Consider the following 23417-nt stretch of genomic DNA (forward strand, 5'->3'; position numbering starts at 1 on the left):
ATAACAATCCTTTTTGAATAAATAATCACTTTCCAGAAGCATCACAGACCTTGGGAGCTTCTATCCTACAACAGGGTAATAATTGTGAATTACCTGGCCATCCCACAATAGAAGCAAACAAAAAGGCAAGAGGAAAACTAGAAGGAGATGGGCTACAACATTTTGAAGAATGGGGAGAGTATCATTTAAATCTGTTTAACTGTTACTGCATCAACTGCTTTTTTTCTACAGTGTATGCGTTTGTTCCACGTCCCCCTCTCTACAATGTAATCTCTGAGACTTCCACTGCTAGGTTATTGCTCTATCCCACACCTACAATAGTTCCTGCTGCATAACAGGCTCTCAAACATGTGAATAAATGTTCTCAAAGCTGAATATAACGCCCTAAGAGAATAATGGATCAAAACGCTAAGCGGGGATGGAGGAACTACCTCCCTCCCTCCCCCTGAAGATACCTCGAAAACCTGAGGGCCGACAGGCCTAACAATTGCTCAGGTTTGGGCCTGAGAATATTGCAACGAAGGCCCCAGCGGCGGCGACGCTGACTCTCACCTCCACTACCGCCTTCCTCTCTCGGGATCCTCTCCAAGCCCGGGCTCGCCACCTCGGGCCCCCAGACCCCCTCCCTCCTGGCACAGCCCCGTCGCCCCTTCCCCAATCTTCTGGGACTCCGCGGGCCTCGGGCCGTCCCGGCTCCCCTCGGCCCTGGGGACCCCCGCCCCCTACCCGGGATCCCCGGCCCGCGGCCCCCGCCCCGCGCTGTCCGTGCGGACAGGCTCGCGCCGCACAGCGCCCCCTCCGCGCCGGCCTCTGCGGCTGCGCGCTGGCGGGGCCGAGGCCGAGGGGAGGGGGTCGCGCCGGGGGCCGTCGGAGCTGCTGTGGCAGCGGCGGCAGCGAGAGAACGAGCGGGCCCAGTGGCCGCGGGCAGACCGGAGGGAACGTAGGAAGCGGTCATGTCTCGCTACACGAGGCCCCCCAACACCTCCCTGTTCGTCAGGAACGTCGCGGACGCCACCAGGTGAGCGGCGGCGGCCGCAGGTTGGGGACGCGGGGGAGGGGCGGGGTAACGGCCTCGCCGAGGTGCGGGGCAGAGGCCCGGCGGGCGTGCCCGGAGCCTCCTCGCGGGCCCTGCCTGCGCCGGCCGAGCTGCCTGCCAGGCGGCGGCGTGAGCCCCGGGCTACGCGGGGCCTGGGCGGGACTCGCGCCTCCGCCTCCCCGCGGGCGTTCCGCCCTGGCGCGGCGCACTCTCGGCCCGCTGCGTTTTACGCGTCTCCGCACCGCACCCGGCCGTCAGAGCATCGCTGGGGGCGCCTCCCCGGTAGCCGCCTCCCTCGCCGCCTCTAGCCCAGAGTGCTTTCCCCCGGCGGGTGCCTGCGTTTCAGTCTCTTTGTCGCCGTGCCCGGGTACAGCCGCGCGCCCACCCCTCCTAGACGAAGAGGAATTGGGGATGATTGAGAACGTATCATAAAATAATAATGCGTACCTTGGGCCTTACAATTTCCGTTACCCCAGTTCTGGTCTACATACAGATAGTGCTTATGGCTAAATTATATCCTTTACACAGCTTTACACTATATACTAAAGATGACTCCAGTGAATGAGATTTACATCTTTTTCATTTAAAGTTCTGAGGATAGTATTAACACCTTTATAACGATTTGGATGGACCTAATTGTTGATGCTCTGAGTCCTCCTCGTTTCCTCCATCCCCCTTTGAGAATTTTTGTCTACATAGTGTCCAGACATAAATCTTAAGAAATGACTCCCCCCCCCCTTTCTGAATGACTTATCATGAAACACTTTTCCCTCTAATAGCCAGAAGGAATTGGGGGGGAGGGTGGGTTAGACAACATAGACATTTCATTGCATTGGACCACCCCCATTTTTCTAGTTATGCAATATTATCTTGTGCATAAGGGACAATTGAAACAGTTGTAATGACTGACTTGAGGGCTAGACAGCCACAAATATAGAGTGGTCTTGACTTCCTAGTTATCTGGAGTAATAATAATTTACCTCTGAGAAGTAAATGTTAAGTAGTTTTGAAATTTGTCACAACTATAGACTTTTGATTGAATATATCTTAGTTAACATCTTAAAAGATGTCTGTGTTTACATTTCTCTCCATCTGTTTATTCATACATTACATAGAAAAGCAAATTTTGTGAGGCAAGGTAAAAAGCATTACACATTAAATAGCCCACTTAAAACCTGAATAAGCGCTGGGGCTGTAGCTCAGTGGTACAGCACCTGCCTAGCACTTGTGAGGCACTGGGTTCCATCCTCAGCACCACATAGAAATAAATAAAGATTTGGTGTCCATATACAACTAAAAAAAAAAAAAACAAAAAAACAAAAAAACCTGAATAAGAATCAAGTCTCTCTAGCATATTTGCAAAACTAACAAACGAAATCAACCGACCAACTAACCAAAGAAACCCCAGAGATTTTCAATTGGAATGACTACAGGAACCAATCAGTTAATATAAATGAGTGAAACCATCAGGTTAAAAGGCACAACAAGATGGTGTAAGCAAATGAAAAAGGATATGTGCCATCTAAAGGGAACAGCATCTGCTACTAAACTCCAGCTGATAGATGCCCTGTAGACATTTGGACTCCTTGTTGTCACATCTAATATTCAAGAGAAATCAGAAATCTAGATTTTGTCTGGCACAATGGGGCAAGCCTGTAATCCCAGCAACTCTGGAGGCTGAGGCAAGAGGATTGCAAATTCAAGGACAGCCTTTTTAAAATAATTTAAGGGCTAGGGAGGCAGCTCAGTGATAAAGAGCTTGCTTAGCATGCATCTGTCCCTGGGTTCAATCCCCAGCACCACAAAGAGGAGAACAAAAAATTCTAAATAAAACACATCTACATGTAACAACTAACTTCTGGTCTAGGTAATCCACCATCAAATATTGAGATTGATATTTGAGATTTACTGATTTTCTTTTTTCATTCTTTCACTGCAATTTAGTACTGCTACTGGGTAGGCAATCACAATCTCGGAGATTATATTGTATTAATGAAATAATAATTGCTAATATTTGTTAAGTATTTGCTGTTTGCTATTCTGAAAACTTAATATATTATTAAATTTTTGTATTAATCTTGTAAGTTTTTATGACCACACTTATAGATAAAGTTTAGAGAGATTAAGTATCTTGCCTAAAAGTACATAGCTGGTGAATTGTGTTAAGACAGTCAAGTCATTACATCTAACCTACAGTAACCTTTTTGTGCAAGTGGTATATAGTGTAAATTAACTAGTATTGTGATGCCTGGACATATTTTAAGTTAACTTTATCTTTTAGTATTAGCTATAAATAAAATAATTGGAATAAAATTTTTAAACAGGGTGTAAAATCTTATATGCAGTATGATTTCAGTTAAATGAAAAACAAAAGGGAAAACTATAGAAAATACGACTTGAAAAAATTCATTTGGGTGGTAAGACTTAGTTGATTTTTCCTATTTTTAAGTATTTTCAATTTTCACTTATTAAGAATATTTTAGGATTTCTTGTTTGTTTTTGGTACAAGGCATAAAACCCAGAGATATTCTACCACTGAGCCACATCACCATTCTTTTTATTTTTTATTTTGAGACAGGGTCTCAGTAAGTTGCCTCAGACCTTGCTAAATGCCTGAAGCTGGCTTTGAACTTGTGCTCCTCCGGCCTCAAGTTGCTGCAAGTAGCCATTTTAATACAAACTATAAAGCACAGGACATTAAAAGATATTGTGGGTCGTGTATACCTAAAAAGAAAAAAAATATATTGTGGGTTAGTGTAAAATTTAATAGGAGCGACACTGAATGCAATAGTTGTTAGAGATTTTTAAAATAAGTTTTAAATTTTGAGTTAGGTTTCTTTCAGGTGTGAAACAAAATGTGGATCAAGAAAAATACTAACTTTGGTAATATCTTTGTTTATTATGTAGAGAAATAGTTTTTAAATGGTAAATATAATATCCTAATTAATGTAACAAAGTAATAATATTCAAATCTCAAATGTAGCATTCCCATATTGATGTGTAATATATTGGGTTGGGGAGTTGCTCTGGAACTGTTTAACGGCATTCTTTGGTTACAGTATATGAGACTGTATATTTTGATATAGAAAAAGCATTAAAGAAAACATTTATGATAAAAAGGCCTAGCAGATTAGAATAAAAGGGGACTTCCTAAGTCTAGCAAATGGCATCTGTGAAAAACCTATAGCTCGGGCTGAGGTTGTGGCTCAGTGGTGGAGCGCTCGCCTAGCCTAGCACGTGCTATCCTAGCACGTATACCACATAAAAATAAATAAATAAAATAAAGGTATTGTGTCCAACTACAAATATATATGTGTGTGTGTGTGTGTGTGTGTGTGTGTATATATATACACACACACATATATATGTATATATATCTTCACTTAATACTGGAAGACTGAATGAATGCTTTACAAATATATATATATATATATGTGTGTGTGTGTGTGTGTGTGTGTATATATATATATACACACACAATATATACATATTGTGTCCAACTACAAATATATATGTGTGTGTATATATATACACATATATATGTATATATATCTTCCACTTAATAGTGGAAGACTGAATGAATGCTTTTCCTCTCAGCAGGAACAAGATAAGGGTGCCCACTCTCACTATCTCCATTCAACATTTTATTGCAGGTCCTAACCAGTGTTTGTTGCAAGGAAAGAAATGAAAACCATAAAAATTGGAAAGGTAGAAGTAAAACCAGTCCCTATTCATAGGTAACATGTTTTTTCTTTTTTTACATAGAAAATACCATAAAATCAACAGTAACTACTATAACTAATAAATAAGTTACCCGAATACAAATTAAACTTATAAAAAACTTTATTTCTATATATTAACAACAAGCAGTTGAAAATAGTGAAAAAAAAATTCGCATTATCCTAGTTTCAAAAAGTATACTCAGTAACCTATGCCTATAATTCCAGCAACTTGGGAGGCTGAGGCAGCCTCTGCAACTTAGTGAGTCCCTAAACAACTTATCAAGGCTCTGTCTCAAGATAAAGTCCAAAAAAAGGATTGGGCATGTAGCTCAGTGGTTAAAGGCTTCTATGTTCAATCCTCAGTCCCCCTCCAAAAAATGTATATTTAGGAGATGGGCCTGTAATTTCAGCTACTTGGGAGACTGAGCTGGGAGGAACACAAGTTCAAGTTCAGCCTGGGTAACATAGCATGTGAGACCCCATCTCAAAACACAATAGTAGGGGCTGGGGATGTGGCTCAAGCGGTAGCGCGCTCGCCTGGTATGCGTGTGGCCCGGGTTCGAACCTCAGCACCACGTACAAACAAAGATGTTGTGTCCGCCGAGAACTAGAAAATGAATATTAAAAAAAAAATTCTCTCTCTCTCTCTATCTCTCTCTCTCCTCTCTCACTCTCTCTTTAAAAAAAAAAAAACACAATAGTAAACTTAGGAATAAATTTAACAATAACAATAAAAAAATAAATAAAATCCTTTCCACTGAAAATGCAACATATTACTAAGAAAAAAATTTAAAACCTTCAGTAAATTGGTAGGTATACCATATACATCCATTGTAAGACAAATTATTACAGTTCTCTTCCAGATGATCAATCAGTTCAAGGTAGTCCTGATCAAAGGATTAAAAAAAAAAAAACAGAAACTGACATGTTAATTTTAAATATAGATTTGTATGCAAAGGATCTAGAGTAGTTGAGTGCAGTGGCACTTGCCTATAATCCCAGTGACTGAGAAAGTTGAGACAGAAGGATTATAAGTTCGAGACCAGCCTGGACAACTTAGTAAGACCCTGTCTCATAATAATAAAAAAAAGTCTGAGGATGTAGCTCAATGGTAAAGCACCCTTTGGTTCAATCCCCAGTATGAAACACACTCACACAGGACTATAGTAGCAGTAATGAAAATGTTATATTGGCCTAACAGTAGACAAATAGTCAGTAGGACAGAATAGAATATAAGTCTTTAAATAATCCACACTTATAGAGTTAATTGCTTTTTGTTTTCCTTTAGTGGTACTGTGGATTGAACCCAAAGCCTCATGCATGCTAGCCATGCACTCTACCACTGGGGTATATCACCAGCCCAGAGTTAATTGATATTTGAAAAGGATAAGAAAGTGATCCAGTGGAGAAAGAAAAGTTTTCAAATACTATGCAGGAGCAACTGGATATCCATATGGGGAAAAAAATGAACTAAAATTGTAGCCTCTACCTCACATAATAATTTGAGGGGGATCAAATGTAAAAATAAGGAAGGTTTTAGAAGAGAATATAGACGAATATGTTCATGACCTGGAGGTAGGCAAAAAAATTTCTTCCTTCCTCCTTCTCTCCCTTCCTCCCTTTCTTTTTCCTTTTTTTTCCTTCTTCCTTTTCCTAGGGGCACTCTACCACTGAACTGCAATCCCAGCCTTTTATTTACTTTTTTTTCTTTTTTTTAATTTTAGACAGGATCTCACTAAATTGCTAAGACTGATCTTGAGTCTGCTATCCTCCTGCCTCAGCCTCCCAAGTACTGGGATTATAGGTATGCACCACTGTTCTGGGTCAGGCAGAGATTTCTTAAAGGACAAAAAAGCAGCATGGCCAGGCATGGTGGTGCAAGCCTGTAATCCCAGGGGCTTGGGAGGCTGAGGCAGAAGCATCAAAGCCAGCCTCAGCAAAAGTGAGGTACTAAGCAACTCAATGAGGCCCTGTCTCTAAATAAAATACAAAATAGGGCTGGGGATGTGGCTCAGTGATCAAGTGCCCCTGAGTTTAATCCCCAGTACCCCCTCCCAAATAATAAAGCTGCATAAAAGAAAGAAATATATTGATAAAATTTCAAATCACAGACTTAAGTGATAATATTCATGAAACATCTGACAAAGGCTTTGTTACCAGAATATATAAACTTCAACAATAAAGACATTAAAAATGGGCAAAAACCTGAAACACTTCACAAAGTACACACACACACACACACACACACACACACACGGCCATTAACACATGAAAAGGTGCTCAACATCATGTGAAAATGGAAACCATAGTGAGATTGAAAAGACTGACAGAAATGCTGACAAAGTTGGATACCAATGGAACTCATACTTGGCTGATGGGAGTATAAAATGATATATCCACTTTGCAGAACTGTTGACAATTTCATAAATATTAATTCTTTATATCCCTTTTGACTCATCATTTTTACTCCTAGGTATTTAAACAAAATAAATGGTTTATAAACACAGAAAGATGTTGTACTATACTGACCATTAGGTAAATTAATATTTTTTAAAAGTTAGGTGTGCTGGACATGGTGGCACTTGCCTGTAATCTCAGTGGCTCCGGAAGCTGAGGCAGGAGGATCACGAGTTCAAAGCCAGCCTCAGCAAAAGCGAGGTGCTGCTGGGGCTGGGGTTGTGGCTCAGTGGTAGAGTTCTCACCTAGCATGTGTGAGGCACTGGGTTCAATCCTCAGCACCACATAAATAAATCAATAAAGGAACTGTGCCCACCTACATCTAAAAAAAAAAAAAAAAAAAAAAAAAGTCAGGTGCTAAGCAACTCAGTGAGACCCTGTCTCTAATAAAATACAAAATGGGACTGGGGATGTGTTTCAGTGGTTGAGTGCCCCTGAATTCAATCCCTGATACCAAAAAAAAAAAAAAAAAAAAGTACTTGCCTGTCTGGGAGGCCGAGGCAGGAATATAACTTGAGCCCAGGAGTGAGTTCAAGGCCAGCCTTGACAATGTAGTGAGAACCTGTCTCAAAAAATAATAATAATAAAAATGATGAGATACCCATTTACTCCATATCCTTCAGGATAGCAGGGATTAAACAGTGTTAATGAAAAAGTGGGCACAAGGGGAATTCTAATTCATGTCTTAGGTGAGTATAAATTGGTTTACTCACTTTGGAGTAGTGAAGCTGAAGAAGGGCGTACTGTCCAACTTACCAATTCCTTTACCTGAAAATTTTAGCAAAACCTAGGAAGCACAGTTTACCATTAAACATTTTTTTAGTCGGGCATGGTGTCACATTCCTGTATTCTCAACTAACTGAAAGGCTGAAACTAGAGGATTGCAAGAAACCAGCCTGGCCAGGTGCCATGGTCCATGCCTGTAATTCCAGTGGCTCGAGAGGCTGAGGCAGGAGGATCTACAGTTTAAAGCCAGCCTCAGCAAAAGCTAGGCACTGAGCAACTCAATGAGACCCTGTCATTAAATAAAAAGTACAAAATAAGGTGGGCTGGGGATATAGCCCAGTTGGTAGCATGCTTGCCTCACTTGCATGAGGCCCTGGTTTCAATCCCCAGCACCACTCACACACACACACACAAAAAAATTAAAAATAGGGCTGGGGGTGTGGCTTAGTGGTTGGGTGCCCTTGAGCTAAACTCCCGGAACCAAAAAAAAAAAAAAAAAAATAAGAAGCCAGCCTGAGCACCTTGGTGAGACCTTGTTTCAGATTTTTAAAAAAAGATGGGAGGAGCATTGTGGATGTAGCTCAGGCCTAGCATGTGTAAGCATGTGTAAAGTCCTGAGTTCCATCTCCAATACTGGGGGGGCGGGGGGGGGGGAGCGGGATTTTTTAATGAAGTATTTTAAATGTTGATCCACAGAACAATGGATGATTAAATTGGGGTGGCTGAGTTGTTTTTATTCATAACAATATCATAAAGAGTTGAAATGAATGAACTAAAGCAACATGGAAAAATCTCAGGGGAAACAAAGGCAAGACAAATAATCTGGTACCATTTATACAAGATTTAAAACAAGACTGACTTTTTTTTGGTACTGGCGATTGAACCCAGAGGAATTTTACTACTGAGCCACATCCCCAGTCCTTTTTAGTTTTTATTTTGAGACAAGGTCTCTCGAAGTTGCTTAGGACCTTGCTAAATTGCTGAGGCAGGCCTGGAACTTGTAATCCTCCTGCCTCAGCCTCTGTAGCCACTGGGATTACAGCGTGTGCCACCAAGTCCAACTTCTGTACAACATTTAACATGAATATATATAAACATTTATGGATAAAAACATTTGTAGTAAAAATATAGTTATTCAGGGGAATGAGGAACATCAGTGACTATTTCTAAAATAGAAGGGTAGAATGTCTGATTTCTAAAAAAAGAAAAAAGTATATACGTACACGAGCACACACACATGGCTGGAGAGATAGTTCAATGCTAGAGCATTTGCTTAGCATTCACAAAGCCCTGGGTTTGATCCTCAACACTGCAATATAAATACAAAAAATACTGAAAATTATGGCAAATGTGGCAAGTATTTAGATAAAATAAATCTTGATGGATACCTGGGTACTTGTTTTATCCTCTATAATATATATAATTATAAATATTTTGCAGTAAATTCCTCCAAATGTATATAATTCTAATCCTCTATAATGTGTATAATTATAAATATGAAGTAAATCACACCAAAAATTCTGTTAAATGCCTCTATAATGTATAGAATGCTACTCCTCGATAATATATGTAATTCTAAATGTTGAAATAAATTCTAAATTCTAAGTATGCTGAACTAAATTACACCATAAATGCAAAAATAATGATAAAACTATAGTCAACAAGTGAGGGAGTGGAGACAATGAATGGGAATTAAAATCAGGGCCTCATGAATGCTAGGTAAGTGCTCTACCACTAAACTGCATCTCCAGTCCTGTTTTGTTTTTGAGGGTATCTGTTCCTTTAGACTATCACCCTTGGCTTTTAGGATTCTAAGCCTCTGTGACACATATAGCTCCAGCTTTTTATTTATTATTTATTTTTTATTTTATTTTATTTTTTAGTTGTAGGTGGACACAATGCCTTTATTTTTATTTATTTTTATGTGGTGCTGAGCATCAAACCCAGTGCCTCACCCGTGCTAGGCGAGCGCTCCACCACTGAGCCACAACCCTAGCCCTCCAGCCTTTTTCTTTCTTTTTTTTTTTTTTAATATTTATTTTTTAGTTTTCGGCAGACACAACATCTTTGTTTGTATGTGGTGCTGAGGATTGAACCCGGCTGCACGCATGCCAGGCAAGCACGCTACTGCTTGAGCCACATCCCCAGCCCAGCCTTTTTCTTTTACTTAGAATCCCTTTCCTTTTTTTTTAATAATTTTTTTAGTTGTAGTTGGACACAATATCTTTATTTTTATATGGTACTGAGGATCGAACCCAGCTCCTCACTAGGCAAGTACTCTACCGCTGAGCCCCAGCCCCAGCCCCTAGAATCCCTTTCCTGTTACCTACCCACATTTGGTTAATGGGATTAGGTGCTTAGAAGAGCTTCATTTAAATTCTAGCTTTGTTACTGGTTGTACTGGTCTGGGTAATGTAATTTCTGTTATCCTAAGTCTCATTTACCCTTAAATGATAATAATAGTTGTATTCTTTGCTCATTAATAAACAACTATATATTAAGTGTTTTACTGTGTGCCCATCAACTAAACACCAGAAGTACACTGGTGAAGACACCTGCTTTATCAATGATTCCCAACTTTCTGTTTTAGAATTGCCTAAGAAAGTCTTTAAAAATTAAACATTAACTGTGCCTCACTATGGGAAACCTTAATTAGGTTCAGAGTTAATGCATCAGGCTGGGGTAGCTTTTTCCTTAACATCCCCTTATTAAATGATTCCAGTATTCAGAGGGATTGAGATTCTTTATTCCCATTGTTTGTTCTGTGGGCATAGGAATTGTGTTTTTCTTGTTCCCTACCATATTCCTGGAGCCTGGCACATAATAGGTGCTCAATAAGTACTTGTTGAATGAATTAGTGAAAAAAAAAAAAACAGACATTGCCACTGTCCTTTAAAACTAATAGTCTATCAGGGAAGATAAACCTTTTATTGTAAATGTTAAATACAGTATGTCATAATTGGCTGCCTAGTGTATAGTGGATACTTAGTCACTGTTAGTTGAATCTTTATGTATTAACTCCTAAAGTCCAATATCTAGCCTTAATCACTGACTTGTCTTCTAGTTTTGGAGAAAATAATAGAATCTCTATAATCACAGTTTTTAGTTACTTACAAAACTCTTAATGAATGTTCCATTGTCATCCTAAATTCTGCATTTCTAAACCTGAAAGCTGCTTCTTTTGCTTGTCTCTTCTTTATTCTAGGTGTCTTTTCCAACCATCTATTTTTTGTTGTTGACAACATATCTCTTCCTTTTGCCCAAACTAGAAGTTATACGATATATTTTGAAGTATTTTTATTTCTTCTGAGTCATGCTTTATGCTCAATGCTTGATGCTGAATCCCTATGATCCCCATGAGGCAATATGGTGTAGTGGTTAAGAACACAGACTAGTAGTGGGATGTCGTGCTTATGCTTGTAATCCCAGGAGGCTGAGGCAGAAGGATTGCAAGTTCAAGACCAGCCTCCAAAATTTAGCAAGGCCCTAAGCAACTTAGTGAAATCCTGTCTCAAAATAAAAAGGGCTGATGATGTGGCACTTCAGGGTTCAATCCCAAGCACCTGAATGAATGAAGAGAGAGAGAAAAAAATGAATACAGATTAGTATCAGACTGTGGGAAGTTAGGTTCCACCTCTGTCACTTGTAGGCTCAGTGACAAGAGGACTAATTTGTCTGTATCCTCATCTGTAAACAACCATAGAGTTGTAAGAATTAGTAGTCTTCAGATGAATAGTGACTGTATATAAATGCATTATAAGAGTCAACTTATTACTGCTAAATATTTTGTCTCTTCAGTTAAATTGTAACTCCATGAAGACAAATATGCTATATATTTCTTTAGTATCCCCTCCTGAGTACTATTGCAGTAGAAGGCATAAAAAAGACTTGAAATAACCCATCAAATTTGAAAATACAGTAGTTATTTTGCCTTGTGTTTAATAGTAAAACATCCATTTTTCCTTAAAGCCTAAGAAATAATTTTAGGACTTCCTTAGAATCTAATTCTTGCTATCTGAAAACAAAGATTAACATAAACATGAAATTATAGTGAGGCAAATGAGTGTATTCTTAATGAAACTGCCTTATTATGGGAATGACTTTCAAAGTTGCATATATGCTGGATCAGTGTTTCTCAAAATTGACTAAGCATAACAACCACTTGGGGTGTTTGTAAAAATGTACATTCCCAGTGCTTAATCCAGACTTCCTGAATCAGCTTCTAAGAGAGAGGACCGAGAATCTGGTTTTTTCCTTATCTTTTTTTCTTCTTTTCAAAACTTTGACTGATTCTAACAAAGATAGTATGAGATAATGCTAGACTAGATGATGTAATTTCTTTTGAAGGTTTCAACTGGATTTCTGTAGGCAAATATTTTAATCCAGCCATTCATATTTCTTTGCCTTATTTCTAAAATACTTCAGGCCTGAGGACTTGCGCCGTGAGTTTGGTCGATATGGCCCTATAGTAGACGTTTACATTCCACTTGACTTCTACACTCGCCGCCCAAGAGGATTTGCTTATGTTCAATATCCTTTATTTTAATATGTGCATGTGAATATATTGCATACATGTGCTTATACATATAAGTATTCAGGAGCCTGTGTTACGATGTTAACATTGCCTAATTAAATGTGTTTATTTCTTTATCTCAGAAAATCTAAAGCAGTCCACAGTAGCTGGCAAGCGCCCCCCAGTTTGAACCAACCTGTTAGCTAGAATCCAAGCATAAACCGAGCAGGCGAGACAAAAGGCACCTAAAGTTCAAGCATCAAGGAGTAAAGAGGGAGGGTGGACACAGATATAAAGACCTGGAAGAGGGGAAGTCTTTATCAAGCAAAAGACAAAGCCAACTTTGAGACTTCGGCTTTCCTACATTTACTCAGAGTTCCAGAGTCAAAGCCAAGTCTGATTTTGTTGGTTCTGCGTCTCTTATAAAGTCCATCTTGCAAGTCTTAAAGAGTAAAGGTCAAGGTTCAAGATCAAGTGACTTTGAGGTAATTGCCAGTCTCATTTTATATTGTATTTCTTGAGCTATTTTGTTTGCTATTTAAAAAAACAAAAAACTAGTCAACAACCTCCTGAAATACAGCTATTTAATAATTTTATATAGCTAATATTCATTATAGTTTAGGTTTAAAATTATATAATTTATATAGATAAGGAAGATTAGTGAATTATTTCAAACCAACATTTTTAATTTCAGATATCTATAAATTGCTTTTGTTTCTTTTATTTCTATTCCAAGTATGTTTGTTTATTTTCCAAGTAGTGTAAACATAAGGCATTATTTAAAGTGGTAGATTCAAAGGTAGATACTATTATTTTTTTATTTTTGTGGTTGTAGATGGACAGAATGCCTTTATTTTATTCGTTTATTTTTATGTGGTGCTGAGGATTGAACCCATTGCCTCATGCATGTTAGGCAAGCGCTCTGCCACTGAGCTACAGCCCCAGCCCCTGGATATTATTTTTGAAAGGGTTTTAGGTCACTTGTATGTGTACAACTTTGTTTATAATAAGTAATTTTTCCCAAATGTCATAATTGGAAAACTTTTTATGGAAAAGTAATTTTAATTTCAGAATAAAGGCTTTTGCAAGCTGATATTTTCAGTGAAAATATGATGGATCCTTTATCTGAAGAAGGGAATGAGTTCTAAACAGTTTATTTTATAATGCTAGCCTTTTTGGATTAATTTTTTTTCTCATAATGTTTGAAAGTATAAATGCATATTGTAGCTAACTAATGTATACATTAAAAGGACAGTAACATGTTCATTTCTATTCTTTGGATTCACTATAAATCATAATGGGGCATTTGTTTCATAGTAAATAGTGAAAGTATTTTTTCTGATTATTCATATTGGAGAGATAAGCTTAATATCTAGAACTTATTTTTCCGATTAATTTCATTTCACATTTAAATAACACCCTAAAAATATTTTCACATGCTATCTGATGTTCAAAGTGTCCTTAACATCGAGTCATATTTGAAGATGTTCGAGATGCTGAAGATGCTCTTTATAACCTCAATAGAAAGTGGGTATGTGGCCGTCAAATTGAAATACAGTTTGCACAAGGTGATCGCAAAAGTAAGTGTGACTAAACATTAGATCTTGTTTATTCAGCAAAACGAGTTTCAACAATGACAGATTTTTTAATTTAAAATTCTTTCAGAAAATTATACTAGTTGAGTGACTGTTACTATGGTTTTCAAGTAATGAATTGTGTTATAAGCCTTGTTCTTCATATTCTAGCACCAGGCCAAATGAAATCAAAAGAACGTCATCCTTGTTCTCCAAGTGATCATAGGAGATCAAGAAGCCCCAGCCAAAGGAGAACTAGAAGTAGAAGTTCTTCATGGGGAAGAAATAGGAGGCGGTCAGATAGCCTTAAAGAGTGAGTATCAAATACAAGAAGATGGAAAACAAAAGTTTTTTTCTTTTTAAGCAAGCCACTTGAACCAATTTGTTTAATTTATATAAATAATCAACTTTTGTGAAAAAATATATTATCTTTTCTATCATATATCGTTATTTACCGTGGTGTCTTGGATACCTCAGTGTTTTTTTTTCTTTTTTTCATGACAGACTTAAATTTTAACTTTTAAAATAGAAAGACACCATGTACTGAAGAAAAAAACAAAAAATAAAAAAATACTTACCTGGCAAACAAGGGGAAGAATTTTAGATAAAAGAAATTTTCCTCAATAAGGCCAAAAATGCAGAATGTTGACTTCTAAAAAATTAATAAAGACTTAAGAAATACAATGTAACCATGTGTGAAAGGAGGTTTATGAAAACACATGAATAGGCTGGATGTGGTTGTATATGCCTATAATCCCAGCAACCCAGGAAGCTAAGGCAGGATGGTCACAAGTACAAAGCCAGGGCTGGGGATGTGGCTCAAGCGGTAGCGCGCTCGCCTGGCATGTGTGTAGCCCGGGTTCGATCCTCAGCACCACATACAAACAAAGATGTTGTGTCCTCCGAAAACTAAAAAATAAATATTAAAAAAATTCTCTCTCTCTCTCTCTCTCTTAAAAAAAAAGAAAAAGAAAAAAGTACAAAGCCAGCCTCAGCAACTTATTGAGAACCTGTCTCAAAATAAAAAATAAAAAGGGCTGGGGATGTACCTTGTGGTAGAATGCCCCTGAGTTCAATCCCTAGTACTAGAAAATAAATAAATTAATATAAACCAATTTACTTACAAAAGATAAATTATTATCAAGAATAAATACCAAGTATGGCAATATTATAAGATATTAACAAAATAGTAAATTTGAGGGAGAAAGATTTGCAAGTTATCTATTTTGTTAACTAGGAGTTGATTTCTGATAGAATAATAATAAATTGCAGGGGCTGGGGTTGTGGCTCAGTGGTAGCATGCTTGCCTAGCATATGAGAGGCACTGGGTTTGATTCTTAGCACCGCATATAAATAAATAAAGGTCCATTGACAACTAAAAGAAAAAAAATAATAATAAATTGCAGTGAAATTAATTATATGGTGAAGCTGTTGAAATATAACTGAAAATGTAGTGGCATTCTTAAGTTCTTGAATATTTATCTCATTTATCTTGAGTTTTAATGCTTTAATTTTTTCATAGGCTTTTTGGGAATTTTAAGGTGAATTCTAAAAGAATGATCAGTGTGGCCAGGAAGGGTGGTGTATGCCTGTAATCCCAGTGACTTGGGAGGTCAAAGCAGGATGACCACAAGTTCAAGGCTAGCCTCTACAATTTAGCAAGAATAAAAAAGCCTGGGGAAGATGTAGCTCAGTGGTAGAGCAGCTCTGATTTCAATCTGTAGTACTGCAAAAGAAAAGAAGAAGGATCATCGTTTAAAACAACATCCTGTTCTCTGACTGGATTGGTTGGCCTGGACCACATTTAGTATATCTAAGCTACATACTTTCAAATTAAAGCTGGTTGTCAGGGTTGTTCACTTTCACTTCCAGTCCCTCTATTCCTCAACCCCCAGACATGAGACAAGCAAAAGTCTTATATAGTGTATATATACAAGAACTAATTAGTGATTGCCTTAAGTCTCTAATTCTAAATGCAAAACTGTGAAGTAGAATGGCTCCTATCCAGTCACAAGGAAGGGAAACAAGAAGAGAGAAACACATCCACATTTTAGACTTTTAATATTTAAGAATCTTTTTTTTATTAGTTGCTCAAAACATTACAATGATTTTGACATATCATACATTTGATTCAAATGGGGTATGAATTCTTATTTTTCCACGTGTACAGATTGCAGGATCACATTGGTTATAGAGCCACATTTATACATACTGCCATACTAGTGTCTGTTGTATTCTGCTGCCCTTCCTATCCCCCACTCTCCTTCCCTCCCCTCTCATCACCTCTCTCTACCCCATCTACTATAAACACATTTCTCTCTTTTTTTTCTTCCCCCTCACACCATCTTATATGTAATTTTGTATAACAATGAGGGTCTCCTTCCATCTTCTGTGCAATTCCCCTTCTCTCTCCCATTCCCTCCCACCTCTTGTCCCTGTTTAATGGTAATCTTCTTCTCATTGAGGGGCTGGGGATGTGGCTCAAGCGGTAGTGCGCTCGCCTGGCATGCGTGCGGCCCGGGTTCGATCCTCAGCACCACAAAGATGTTGTGTCCGCCGAGAACTAAAAAATAAATATTAAAAATTCTCTCTCTCGCTCTCTCTCTCTCCCTCTCTCACTCTCTCTTTAAAAAAAAAAAAAAATCTTCTTCTCATGCTCTTCCTCCCTGCTCTGTTTTGAGTTGCCCCCTTATATCAAAGAAGACATTCGGCATTTGTTTTTTAGGGATTGGCTAACTTCACTTAGCATAATCTGCTCTAATGCCATCCATTTCCCTGGCAAATGCCATGATTTTGTTATTTTTTAGTGCTGAATAATATTCCATTATGTATAAATGCCACATTGTTTTTATCCATTTATCTATTGAAGGGCATCTAGGTTGGTTCCACAGTATAGCTATTGTGAATTGTGCTGCTATGAACATTGATGTAGCTGTATCCCTGTAGTATGCTCTTTTTAGATCTTTTGGGTATAGTCCAAGAAGGGGAATAGCTGGGTCAAATGGTGGTTCCATTCCCAGCTTTCCAAGGCATCTCCATACTGCTTTCCAAATTGGCTGCACCAATTTGCAGTTCCACCAGCAATATACAAGTGTACCCTTTCCCCCACATCCTCACCAGCACTTGATTGTGGCCTGGTCAGAACCCTCAAATCTTACATACTATGTTGGTATCTTTTCTCTGGTATAAATCAAATGCTTTGATTTTGGCCCATCCTTGAGTAGATATTTAAAGTAGGGAAGCTTTAAGTCCTTTTATAAGCCAAGAGAATCTAGGTCAGGATTGATTTTTTTTTTATTATTATCCTTTCTCTGATTTAATAACATTATAAACCTCCCTTGCATCTAATGCAGATTGATCCATTTTGCCCCATGGCTAAGGAACCTGGATGGCCACTTGAGATTGAGACTTCAATACATCACTTCTGTATTCAAAATAAAATGTTATATTTATAGAATGTAAAATAGTAAAAGCAAGCCAGGAGAGGTGGTGCTGTAATCTCAATGGCTCAGGAGGCTGAGACAGGAGAATTCCGAGTTCAAAGCCAGCCTCAGCAACTGTGAGGCACTTAACAACTCAGTAAGACCCTGTCTCTAAATAAAACACAAAATAGGACTGGGGATGTGGCTCAGGGGTTGAGTGCCCCTGAATTCTATCCCTGGTACCAAAAAAAAAGAATTTGTTTCCAAAGGCATCAGAGCCTTGGTTAACTAGTTTTTCTCTTGATTAATTTAAATATGCAGATATTGACATCATTTTCTGCGTTCCAGTGGAAGTAAAGTCTGTAACACTTAGCTGGGGAAAAAACAATAACAAAATTGACTATTAATTGTCCCAAATCATCTTAAGAGTATAAGGGGTAGAGTATAAAGAGCCACATCCTTCCAGCAGTGTTTTTCTGCTTGTACTAGTTAAAAGAACATTGCTTAACCTCCTCAACCCATTTTTCTTATTTTAAAAATTATAGAGCAAATCTTAGTCTAGTTCCCAAATTATTCATAAGCATCAGATTTTATGTGTTTGAATATATATGTATACTCATATGTGGTACGTATGTATGTCTATGGATTGGGATACATATGAGACTAACATACACTGTAAGTGTATACAACATATATGCTATTACCTTGAACTAAAAAGATCTCTTATTCTGCCTTCAGCAGATATAGAGAAAACTAGTTTGTTGCTGTTATTAGACTATGAATTATTTGCCTTATTTATATCCCCATTACCTAGCAGTAATACTAGTTCATATTAGGTACTCCATAAATCTTTGTTGACTTTATGTCAGTCAATACATATATCGGAACTGTAAATATGCCTGAAGAAAGTTAAAATTGCCCTTAGCTATCTATTTTTAGACCAAATATAGCATTCTTTTGTATTTCTATATTAGGATTTTTTTTTCTAGGACTAGTTGTAACTAGTTTTTCACAACTATCTACAACATGAATGAAATTTAGTGACTTCTGAAAGTCTCTATATATTCTTCATCAATTATATTTATACTTTCAGTGATTTTTATTTCTTCCTTTACTCATTTCTATTTAGGATCATTTTCCTTCAGTCTGAAGAATTTTTAGTATTAGAGTTCAGGTCTGCTGTCAGTGAATTCTCTCAGAATTGTTTGTATTTGTCTGAAAACATCTTTATTTTACATACATACTTTAAGGATATTTTTGCTGAGGATAGAATTCTAGATGGGCAGACATTTTCCCTCCTCATTCCCCCAAGAATGTCATTCCGTTATCTTTTCTGATATCTCTAGTCAGCAGTCAGTCTTATTATTACTCCTTTGAGCAAAAGGTAATTTGTCTTTTATTCCCTGGCAGCTTTTCTAATTTTTCTCTTTGACTTTGGATGTCAGCATTTTCGCTGGCAAGTGAATAGCATAATTTTCTTTGTATTTATTCTGACTGGGATTTGTTGAAATTTTTGAAATTGCAAATTAATGCCTTTGTTTTGGCAAATTCTGGGTCACTGTCTCTTCAAATATTACTCTGCCTTATTAAGTAATTCCTCTTGGCCGTGTGACTATGTACCATATATCTTGTGTGCTCTGTTCTGGATTTTTAAAAATTTATTTTCTCTCGTTATGTTTTCTTTTTTGTTTGTTTGTTTGTTTGGTACTGGAGATTGAAATCGGGGGTGATAAACTTCTTAGGTATATCCTCAGCCCCTTTTCTTTCTTACTTTGAGACAGGGTATTCTTGTTGCCCAGGCTAGCCTCAAACTTGCAATTCTCCTGACTTAGCCCCCAAGGCACTGGGTACAACTGCACCCAGTTCTCAATGTGTTTCAGTAGGAATTTTTCTAATGACCTTTTGGTTTAGTATTTATTGTGCTATATCCAGGTTACTGTTAAGTCTATTTTAGTGACTTTTTAATTTTAGGCATCATATATTCTTAGTTCTAAAAGTCCACTTCGGGGCTGGGGATGTGGCTCAAGCGGTAGCGCGCTCACCTGGCATGCGTGCGGCCCGGGTTCCATCCTCAGCACCACATACAAACAAAGATGTTGTGTCCGCCGAAAACTAAAAAATAAACATTAAAAAAAAAATTCTTTCTCTCTCTCTCTCTCTCTCTCAAATAAATAAATAAAAATAAAAAATAAAAGTCCACTTCTTTCTTTTTATAAATCATAGTTTTCCATTGAAATTCCCCATCTTTTCACCTGTTTTATGTTTTCCTGGTGTTTTGTTGAATATATGAGTCATAGTAATTTTTTAAATTCCTGTCTGATAATGTAAATATCTAAATCACTTGAGTCTTCTTTTGTCTTATTTTCCTTACTTTATTTACTTTTTGCCTATTTTTTCCACATACCACATATATATATGTATGTGTGTGTGTGTATGTATATAAAAAATGTTGGAAATGGTGGATGAAAAACTATAGAGACATTACATGTCATCCTCAAAAAAAGAAGTTCTTCTTTCTTGAGAGTACTATACTGACATATCACCTTGATCCTGTTAAGGTATGGTTTGGAGCATTATGAAAGTTAATCTGTTTTGGCTTTGATTTACCCAAGGATATGGTCCTTACCTCTAAGGATGTCGTCCTTTTGGGTAGTATTGAAAATCTGGGTTAGTCAGGCATGGTTGGCGCACACCTATAATCCCAACTTCTTGGGAGACCGGCAGGAGGATCACAAGTTCGAGGCTAGCCTAGGCAACTCAGGGAGACCTTATCTCAAAATAATTAGGGCTAGACATGTCATTTAGTGGTAGAGTACTCTTGAGTTCAGTCCCAAGTACTGCAAAAGAAAATAGAAAATCTGGGTTGTTGTGCAAGAATTCTTGACCTTTTAGTCACTGGAACTCCTGTTTCTCTAGTAGTGTGCATCTGATAAAATTTCAGTTCAGTTCTTGAATATCCTAAGTGCTGTTTTTTTTTGCTGGCCTCATCCTACATGCTCATATCTTAATCATAGCCAGTGACTTCAGGAGAATTTGAAGGTAGATTTAGAGGTTCTTCTTAGTCTATAATTTCTTTATTTCTGGAATTTTTCTCTCTCAAATCCTAGCTATTTGGGTAGTCCTGAATTCTAACTTCTGTCTTATTAGCTTTGTCAGACAGCCATTTTGAGGATTAATTCCCCCATGCTGTCATTTGGTCAGTGGCCCTGGTAAAACAGCTGAGGCTTGTTCTCCAGTGCCTTCAAATAATTGTTTTATAAATGTTGTGAAACTTTGTTTGGTTTTTGTCCTGGGGATTGAACCCAAGGGCACTTGACTACTGAGCTACATCTCCAGACCTTTTTTATTTTGAGACAGGGTCTTGCTAAGTTGCTGAGGTTGGCCTCAAGCTTCTGATCCTCCTGTTATGTTACCTCAGCCTCCTGAGTTGTTGGGATTACAGGCATGAACCACCATGCCTGGCTTGTAAAGCATTTTGATAGATGTTTTTTATAACAAAATTGATGTAACACAAGCTGCTGTATCATGGTAGGACCCAGAGGTCCTGTATCCAGGGTTTGTTGTTTTTCAATACAGGGGATTGAAACAAGGGGCACACTCTATGCCTGAGCTACATCCCCAGGCCTTTTTTAAATTTTTGAGAAAGAATCTTGTTGAGTTGCCTAGGTTGCCTAAAATATATGATTTTCCTGCCTCAGCCTCCTGAATAGCTGTGATTACAGGCATGCACGCCCAGCTAGGTTTTGTTTTTAATGAGCATTATTTGTTAAACTTTAATAATTGTTATTTTTTTTCTATTTTTCATCTTTTTTCCTTCAGATTTTAATACCTCTAAAGAGTTGTTTTACCCTGACTAAATATGCAAGATATTTTTCAGAACTGATCTGTAAGATGTAACTAGCAAAGTAAAAATCATATATTCTACTGTAACAAACATTATGAATTTATTACTTGTGTTTAAACCAAAAGAGTGCATAATAAAATTAGAACTTTTTTTTTTTTTTAGGACTGGGGGTGTACCTTAGTGGTAGAGTACTTGCCTAGTAGGCAAAACACCTTGGGTTCAGTCCTTAACATCACAAAAGTAAAAAAGAATTGTGTCTTCTAGCTTACCAATTAAAAACATAATTAATGTTAATGCAAAGCATATAAGTTCCTGAAAGTGTTGTTTCTTAATCTATTGTTTTGTCTGAATATGTGCTCTAACTTTATGGATGTTTGCAGGTCTCGACACAGGCGATTTTCTTACAGCCAGTCTAAATCTCGTTCCAAATCATTACCAAGGCGGTCTACCTCAGCAAGGCAGTCAAGAACTCCAAGAAGGAATTCTGGTTCTAGAGGACGGTCAAGGTCCAAGTCCTTACAAAAAAGGTCCAAGTCAATAGGAAAATCACAATCAAGTTCACCTCAAAAGCAGACTAGCTCAGGAACAAAATCAAGATCACATGGAAGACATTCTGACTCCATAGCAAGATCCCCATGTAAATCTCCCAAAGGGTATACCAATTCTGAAACTAAAGCACAAGCAGCAAAACATTCTCATTTTCGGTCACATTCCAGATCTCGGAGTTATCGTCATAAAAACAGTTGGTGAACAGCAATGGAAGAATACTACATAGTCTTTAATATAAGTTATTAAACCTCTCATTATGTTAAATAAAAATTCTTCAAGGCTTATAGAAAATGTGAGTTGATATTAGTTACTCTGGGCATGTGAAGAAATAAAATCTAGCTTTGGAATAATAAAGATTTGGTCTCACTTTAAGGGCCCACACCAAAAATTATGCTATCTAATGTCACCATTTTATGGACCATTTTTTATTTACAGTGTAGCAGTAGGATACTTTTCAAAGGTAATGGGTAAAAATGGAAGCAATTTAGAAAATTCCACTTGGATATTAAATATAATAATATTAATACCTTTTACAAAAACATTTTTTACTCTAAAGCACTTTTCATATAAAAAGTAATTATGGCTATATAATTGCATACAGTAGACTTAAACTTTTTGAAACCTCTGTCTCTTGTGTCTTTGGTTCAAGTTTAGGTCAATTCCTAAATTAGGTCAGTTTAGGTACTATTTCAAATTAGAACAGTCTGAAATCCCCATAAGCTGAATTTATATAAAGATCAAGCATTCAAAAGACACATTGTCTTCTCTGAGCTCAAAGAGAATTTTTAATTGTTGGATAGAATAATATAGATGCCAGGCATGGTGGCACATGCCTGTAATCCCAGCTATTTGGGAGGCTGAAAAAGGAGGATTGCACGCTCCAAGCTACCCTTGACAATTTAACAAGTCTCTCAAAAAATAAAAAGGGCTGGGGATATAGCTCGGTGGTGGTAAAGCTGGGTTTGATCCCCAGTACTGGAAAAAGGAAAACAGTATAAAAAAAGTTGATGTGAAAATGTATCCTATACCATGTTCACTTCAAAACTGTGAAAACATTTTAGAAATACTAGATTTTGAGTTGAGACTACTTGTTTTTTAAAATCATGGTATGCAACACTCACAATCCAAAAATATTCATATTAAGCCTTACACATATGAAGAGTATTGCATTTTGTAAAAAATCATATTTTACACCATTCTTTCTACATACCTATTTTCATCTGCTGCTTAATTTTTTTTCTTTTTAGAGCTCTAGCTCAAAATTCTAGATTATATAAAATAACATTATTTTTGAAAGAATGTTTAGTATCTTGTATTAAAAAACTCAAAACTACATCTTCAAAACACAGCATTATAATATTCAAATTTTACATTACACTGCTCTTCATTTTTTAAGCCAAATAACTTTGTTGATATTAATTGCTTTTATAGTTGTTATAACTAAATTTCTTTTAAACTATGTTTGTAGTTTGTTTTTCAGAAGGTTTTGGTAGCTTTGTAATAAAACAGTTTTGCATATTATTATAGGGGGTATATTTATAGAGGTCTACTTGTATACTTTATCGAATTATATT

The 23417-nt window shown here is 37.3% G+C and overlaps 1 protein-coding gene across 1 annotated transcript; it reads left to right on the forward strand.

Moving 5' to 3' along the window:
• The first annotated feature begins 878 nt into the window (after positions 1-878).
• Srsf12 (serine and arginine rich splicing factor 12) lies at positions 879-22332 on the forward strand. The gene is made up of 5 exons (XM_026411108.2): positions 879-1018; positions 12367-12471; positions 13931-14034; positions 14200-14341; positions 21675-22332. Exons 1-5 carry the CDS (start codon positions 954-956, stop codon positions 22042-22044), a joined length of 786 nt encoding a protein of 261 aa, XP_026266893.1. The 5' UTR covers positions 879-953; the 3' UTR covers positions 22045-22332.
• Positions 22333-23417: the final 1085 nt, after the last annotated feature.

The sequence above is a fragment of the Urocitellus parryii genome, chromosome 8, assembly GCF_045843805.1.
Source record: "Urocitellus parryii isolate mUroPar1 chromosome 8, mUroPar1.hap1, whole genome shotgun sequence".
Lineage (NCBI taxonomy): Eukaryota > Metazoa > Chordata > Mammalia > Rodentia > Sciuridae > Urocitellus > Urocitellus parryii.